General features: G+C 43.4%; 1 protein-coding gene across 1 annotated transcript; it reads left to right on the top strand.

Annotated features, from left to right (window-relative positions):
• Positions 1-4,139: 4,139 nt before the first annotated feature.
• On the top strand, positions 4,140-7,501 carry LOC104964016 (interferon regulatory factor 2-binding protein 2-B-like). Its single transcript, XM_010792727.1, has 2 exons — positions 4,140-5,238; positions 6,298-7,501. Exons 1-2 carry the CDS (start codon positions 4,458-4,460, stop codon positions 7,035-7,037), a joined length of 1,521 nt encoding a protein of 506 aa, XP_010791029.1. The 5' UTR covers positions 4,140-4,457; the 3' UTR covers positions 7,038-7,501.
• The last annotated feature ends 217 nt before the right edge of the window (positions 7,502-7,718 follow it).

The following is a 7,718-nucleotide window of genomic DNA, read 5'->3' as shown; positions in this document are numbered from 1 at the left end:
GGGCGACAAGGGATGATCAGTACCTTAACGGAGGGGATTTATGGGGGGGCTGCAGGTTGTAAAGGGCATAGGAGAAAGGCCTTCACAGAGAACCAGCAGCCATGATGAACTCATGTATTAAAACAAGATGCTATACGCAGCAAAAATGTAGTAAAAAGAAGCCAAGTATTCCAAGAAGCATAGTAAGAATCACCTACATCTACCTATTAACTACAGCTAGCAACTAACATGAAGTCGTTTTAAAATTGTGTCAGTTTTAATGTTTTATAACAGCTTCTTTTGTTTGCATATTGACCGGTAATGTGCCATTTAATTTGTGTTTTACGACCGCTGTATTCGTCTGCCTGTATTGTTTTGTGTTCATCTGTTGTAACTTTGTTCATGCTGCCCTCTTGGCCAGGTCGCTCTTGAAAAAGAGATTTTAATCTCAATGAGACTTTTACCTGGTTAAATAAAGGATATATATATATAACGTCAGTATGGCACCATGCTCATAATCACAATGTTCACATATATATAGCAAGTTTAAAGGTTAACACCTTAGTTTAGCGTGTTAGCATGCTAACATTTGCTAATTAGCCGTAAACACAAAGTACAGCTGAGGCCGATTGAATGTCTCGTTCTGCAGGTATTTGATAAATGAAAACAAAACAGTGGACCAGTTAAAAAGATGACCTGATCTTCGTGATGTCGTAGTGAATTTACACTTAGGCCTAGTCCACGTGTTTACAGGTATTTCTGTCAAAATAATGTGAAAAGTCACCGTACATTTATGTGTAAACATGTAAAAACACACATTAGAAATCTTTTATTTGACCATGTTGGCCAGTCACTAGAAGTTACACCTCCTAAAGGAGATAATGGTGCACACTAAAAACAAAAGAACACATCCCTGTGTAGTCAACCCAAACAATGCTCTGTTTCCAGTGACCTAAAACCTCTGTTGGGTGTTAAGAAAAAGGCCTAATCAGCAACATTTAGAAAAAATGCATGTGTATACTGTATGTGGACTTTCCCTTTGTAACGTGGTCCCATTTACCTCCACCTATTAATTACTACAGTATTCCCAATAGGTTGTTTCAATGGGGGCATTGAGAGTTGCAGTGGATGCAGCTTTAAATGTGTCTTGAATCTAAGCTTTAGTTTTGGAAAAACATCCCTCTAAATCAACATTTAGATTTGGTTGTAAACAGCTGTGGGCCGTAAACATATGTAAAGCAGCTCAGGGACTCAAGAGTGATGAAACTCTACGCAACTACCATGTCAAATGCTCTGAATTCTTCCCTGTCTTTATGTAACTCTGCTGCATTTCACCTCCTTTCTTATCCCTGTGCCTCAATGTATTTGCCTGAAGCTCAGGATGCAAACGGCTCACTGCTCCTGCACATTTGCCTGCAGCAGCCGAGGCGTCGCTGGAAAAACACGACGCATTGTTCACCACCGCCAGCCACTTCCCTTGCACTTCCTCTCCCTCTCTTTCCATCAGCTGACTGGGTAAGTGAGGCCATGTCATGATACCGCGAAGAGCCCGAAGGAGAGTTCAGGCTGTGGCTAAAATGATGTTGACTCACTGCTGGCCAGACATCAACATTATTACACATCGGGTGTCTCTGCATCATTTGACCTTAACACCAATTGGGCTTGGCAGTGTGGATTAAAGAGGTCATATTCTGCTCATGTCCAGGTTCATATTTGTATGTAGTGTCTCTACTGTGACTTGTTTACATGCTTTAATGTTCAAAAAGCTCTTCTTATACTGCCTGTGTTGCAGCACCTCTTTTCACCCTCTGTCTGAAACCAGAGCCCAGTCTGCTCTGAGTGGTTAGCTGGCCAGCTCTGTTGTGATTGGTCAACCGCTTAGAGATGTCCCGGCAGACCATATCATTTGTGAAGAACATAAAAAACAGATTGTTCTTTTGCCTGTTTGTTATTTGTTTTGAAGGTCAGTAGACCGAGCAAATGACATGATTTTTGCAATGCAGCAACACAAGGAAATAAAATGTGTAAATGTCTTTGCTCCACGAAACCAGTTTTTAAATAGCTGACAGATTTTGATTTCACTTCTTTAAAAAGATAGGAACTAAATAACTGACTAAAGGACTTTAATAGACAGATTTGTATAACTACAACTCTACGAGCAAACCATATACATGTTGTTATTCAGTAATCCTTAAATCAGACTTAAGCTTAAAATAATAAGTTAATAAGTGTGATAAACTCCTCTTTTTAAGACCTTGAGTACAATTCAAAGTACAACAACCCTACAATAACATTAATAAGAAAGTAAACACACCATATCTATGAATACATTTTACAATAATAGTTTTAGTGTCTCTGAAAGATGAAATATCTCAAGTCACTAAAATAGATGGACACAAAGCTGGTCCTCAGCATACAGACAGCAGCAGCACAGAAGCAGTATGGATGACTCTGCCTGGCTACAACCGCGGAATTCTGTGATTGGCTGTTGGCCCTGTGACGTCACGGGTGCCTGGCACTGGAATGCATGAGAGGGATTGAGCTGAGCCTGCATCTAAACAGCTTCAACACTTGTTGCTTTCATTCTGAATGTTTCGCTTTACAACCCATGATATATTTTTCATCACATGCGTTAAATGAATTATTTTTTACTTTAGCTTGTGCTGTTAGTGGAAATAAAAAAATGTAAGTATGGAATATTTTTTTTATATATATATTTTGTCTATCAAAATAAAGTGTGTGGTTACAGCACTTGTTGAACTCTCACAGGAGTGTGTGTGCAGGCTGTCAGCTGAACTCTCTGCTCAGGGTTTTGGGTATTTATAAAAACCTATTTTGCTCCCCTGTGGGCAGAGAGCAGGAGAGGATAGGAAGAGGTCTCACTCTGCCTCAAATACCTGAGATCCCATTTTAAACACAACGTTTGGAGCTAGAAAAGGACTTGAAGTGTTGTCTGAAATGCCTCAGTTTTATTTTTCAGTGGACATACAGTCGTTGAAATGTCAATGTCTCTTTTTCAGATCTGATTTCTTTGGGGATGTCTGATTTCTTCTGCTTGGGTTGCAAATGCTGACTCTGTTTCCTTTGCTTAATTGTGTTAGGTCGGCAAAAACGAATTTGGTTTCGGTAAAATGTTGTAATTCTTGTCAAACTTCATACCACTCACATGAGCGAGGTCATTTCTTTTTAATTTTCAGCATTTTGGAAACGCCTTTAAAAGGGTTTGAAGGTCCTATTTCCCTTTTTATAAATTGTTATTGAATAATTACTATTGCTAAAAAGCGCTGCTTGTAAATTTGCAATCAGTATAACTGAATTCAGTGTTGAATGGGAGGAACAGTGTTGAAATACTTTTCTTCAAGTAAAAGTCCTGCATTCAAAGTATTATTTAGGGTAATAAGCAATACAATGTAGTAAGGAGTGGGACATTTTGGAAAAATATATGACATTATTGGATTCATTGGCCAAAAGTGCTTCTTATGCTGCCATAATAATACCATTTTGTCTACTGTTTATATCAATAATCTGAATCTGCAAAGTAGCTAGTATTGGATGTTGTCAGACAAAGCTATGTAATACAAATTACAAAATGTGTTTCTAAAATGAGAACCGTCAACGGGAAATACTCAAGTAAAATACCTACTTGAGCAAATGTACTTAGTTATATTCAACTACTGGTTAGCTAACAGGAAGTGTTGCAATGCCTCTTCTAAATGGCATCAGATATATGCTGACTTTTGCACTTCCCCTGGTTAAGATTGTTCTACTTTCTGCACAAAACTACTGCTTGTAGAGCTGTATGTGTATTTATTTTTAAACAAAAACATTTATTTTAGTATTTTCATACTTTAATTGTTTTTTTCTCCATGTCATTTTTCATTTTCTCTCTAAATGATCATCTTAATTCAGAATCGGAATCAGAAAACAGAATCGTTTTATTACCAAGTAGGTTTACACATTTGCTCTGGTGTGAATGTTGCATTCAAAGACACAGAAAGGAGCAACAAATACTACTTTTATAAAAGCAATGTGTGTTTGTGAAACATACTTGACAACAAACCTGATTCAGGACATTTCTGTGTTCAGTTTTGTTTCAGTATAAACCAGCACAGAGTGATACCTCCTCTCACACACTTTTTTCTCTCTCTCTCTGTGTGTGTAAAGCTCTCCGGATAAAGATAGAGAGAAACGGTGCGCATGCGCCCTCAGGGGTCTTCGAAGAAAAATCCAGTAAATAGAACCTGGAGCCCGAGAGTGTCGGCGCTGACGTCACGGCCCTACATTGAGAGAGCTCGAGCTGAATTGTAAGCACGAGCCTCAGACGGAGGCGCGCCGAGGCGAAGGACACAACTACTGCCATGAAGGTGTGACTGCTGATCTGTAAAGGAAGGAAATAAAACATTTTAAACATTTTATTTGGTGATTATTTCTTCAAACAGACCGACATTTCGGAGAGTTTTGCATCCGATTTTTACAGCATGTCCTCCGCGGCGGTCGCTGCCTCCAGAAGGCAGTCCTGCTATCTGTGTGATTTACCCCGCATGCCATGGGCCATGATCTGGGATTTTACCGAGGCCGTGTGCCGCGGATGCGTCAACTACGAGGGCGCAGACCGGATTGAGTTTGTGATCGAGACGGCGCGGCAGCTGAAAAGAGCGCACGGTTTCCAGGATGGTAGATCTCCTGGACCGGGGAAGAACCACCACCACCAGCAGCAGCACCACCAACAACAACACGAAAAGATGAACCACCAGGCTGTGGGAGGACCAGGAGACCCGGGTTTGCGTCCCCCGCAGCCGCTGGACCGATACCCGCTGTCCGACCGGCCCCCGCGCCTCGGACCGGAGTACCAGGGTGGAGGAAGGCAAGCAAACGGCCTCCCTTTACCGAATGGGTTTCCAAAACCAGACGAGCCTCCAGAGCTGAACCGACAGAGCCCAAACCCGCGCAGGACTAGCACGGTTCCTCCCAACCTGGTGCCTTTGGTGAACGGCGGTATACCGACCATTCATCCGCTGAACGGCCGCCCTCAGATGGGTCTGGCCGGGGTGCTGGCCGCGCCTGGGGAGCAGAAGGAGATGAAACACAGGCCGGATAGTCTGCAGGACATGTCTGACAGCCACAAGGAGTGGATAGGCAAAGGCAAAACAGTGAGGGACCTGATGGCGCTGCACACTTTCGACAGCAGGTTTAAGAAGGACCACGCCGCCATGCAGAGGGTGATGGGATATGAGACCAGTGCCACTTCCTCAAAAACAGGTATAGGAACTATTCCTGGGTTTTCTTTCATGGATACAGCAGAGGGGAGAGGTGGGAGAAGTACTCAGATACTGTACTTAAGTAAAAGTAGAAGTACCATAGTGTAGGAATACTCTGCTACAAGTAAAAGTCCTGCAATCAAAATGTTACTCTTGTAAAAGTTGAAAGGTATTATCATCAAAATATAGTAAAAGTGCCAAAAGTAAAATATGTCATTATGCAGATTGTCCCATTTCAGAATAATATAGGCTATATGATATTTTGATTATCATTCATGTATTTATCAAAGCTGGTAAAGGTGCAGCTAGTTTTAATGACTCTGTATACTGCAGGTAGCTTGTGATTTTACTCCAGGTGGAACTAAAGTCTTGAAAGAGTTGATTATATTTCACCTCATTAATCTAAATCTGCATAGGTATTAAATAATGTAGTATTTGGCTATAGTGTGGTAAAAGTAAAAAGTAGCAAAACATTAAAATACTCTAGTAAAGAAAAGTATATCAAAGTGTTAAGTACAGGACTTGAGCAAATGTACTTAACTACTTTATGCCCCTGCAGCTATAGGACTATTTCTGTGTTTTTTCCTTCTTCCCAGCAGTGGGATATGTTAAATTGGCATGCTCCTTTAAAAACAGGAACCTAATAGCCCTGATATTATGTGTCAGCACATTGTACGCATGCTGCTGACATGCTGGGTAATGCCACGCTGCTGAAATGGCCTTGTTCACCTCTGTGCACGCGGAGGTTTGGCAAAGAACAGCAGCAACATAAACAAAGCTTTATTCAGTGTGTGTGTGTGTATGTGGTGTGTGTGTTAGTGGTGTGTGTGTGGTGTGTGTGTGGGGAGAGAAATGTCCTGTGTTTCATTATTCACAGAGCAGCATGCTGGAGTATTTGTGTTTAGTGTGGTTGTGTTAGACTCAAGATTCAAAGGTTTTATTGCCATATGCACAAAGCTACAGTGTAGAAATGGCAATGAAATTCTTCTGACCTGAGCTCCTCTAACAATGCAACATGTATTATAAAATACGCTGTGTTAACCCTCTTCCTCTTCCTCAGACAGGGGGAAGCACCCTCGCAGCATGAAGAGGAAAGCGTCCCCAGAGCCAGACGGTGAAGGCAGCGCCCCCAAAATGAACGGTGGTGACGGCCAGCAGTGGCACCCCTCGCCCTCTGAGATCCTAAAAATGCCCCCAGCCGCCCATCCAGGTTTCTCCTCCGCTCCCCCCTCCACCATCTCCCCTCACTCCCACTCCCGCACCTCGCCCCCAGAAGCCGCCACAGCCCAAAACGGCCAGTCCCCGATGGCGGCACTTATCCTCGCCACGGATAACGCGGGAAACACGGGATCACCGAAAGACGGAAACCAGGTTCACTCCACCACCACGGCGGGGGCGCGGCGGAACAGCGGCAGCCCCCTGTCGCCCTCCTCCGCCTCTCAGAGGAGGTTGGCACAGAGGGAGGGGTCAGTGAGCGCCGTCCCCTCCGCTCTGGACCCCATGCAGAGCGCCCCAGACTCTTCTGTGCCGCCGGGCAGCGTGCCGCTCTGCTGCACTCTGTGCCACGAGCGGCTCGAGGACACTCACTTCGTCCAGTGCCCGTCGATCCCCTCGCACAAGTTCTGCTTCCCGTGTTCCCGGGAGAGCATCAAGCAGCAGGGCGCCACCGGGGAGGTGTACTGTCCGAGCGGAGAGAGGTGCCCGCTGGTCGGCTCCAACGTGCCCTGGGCCTTCATGCAGGGGGAAATAGCCACCATCTTGGCCGGGGACATAAAAGTAAAAAAGGAGCGGGACCCTTGAAATGATTCACCAGTTGTTTTTCTGGATTTTTTTTTCCCCCTTTTGTAATCCGACTGCAGGACATACAGTAACACACACACGCCCCGATAACATAAATCATCCAGCAGGCCCCAGAGAGACGGACATGTACATATTGGACACAAGGGAAGTGTTATACTTCGTTAACATGGCTGTATAATTTTTTTTTTCTTTTTCAATACATTGTGTTTCTATATTTTTGAAGATGAAAAGGTATGTACTCTTCATAACAGGCTCTTCCTCCCCCATCACACTTGTTTCTTTTCAGTCGTTGGTGTACTTTAAGTCTGGAGACAGTCCTGTCCAACATAGAATGTGACTAATCTGAGCACTTGGCAAAAAAATAATAATAAAAAAAAACAAAGAAAAAATGCTTCTAGCTGTACATGTATGCACTTGTTTAAGAAAATAACTTGCCAAATACAGTTTCAGACCTTGTAATAATACCTCTAGTGTCTCTGTGGTTTTGCTTATTTTCCATAATCAGTGAGCCAGGAGTTGGTTGGAGAGTCATGGTTGTGATTCAGCCATGATGCAATACCTTCCAGCAGGAACAAACCGGCTTCCAGGGAAGAGTGGGTGGAAGAAAAGTTGAGGAGGGAGATAGAGGGAGGAGGTGAAGGCCGGGATAGAAGTGTGTTGCATAAACGTTTCGTACAGTAA

The sequence above is a fragment of the Notothenia coriiceps genome, unplaced genomic scaffold, assembly GCF_000735185.1.
Source record: "Notothenia coriiceps isolate Sejong01 unplaced genomic scaffold, NC01 NC01_scaffold00036548, whole genome shotgun sequence".
Classification (NCBI taxonomy): domain Eukaryota; kingdom Metazoa; phylum Chordata; class Actinopteri; order Perciformes; family Nototheniidae; genus Notothenia; species Notothenia coriiceps.
This window is presented reverse-complemented; position numbering and strand designations above follow the sequence as displayed.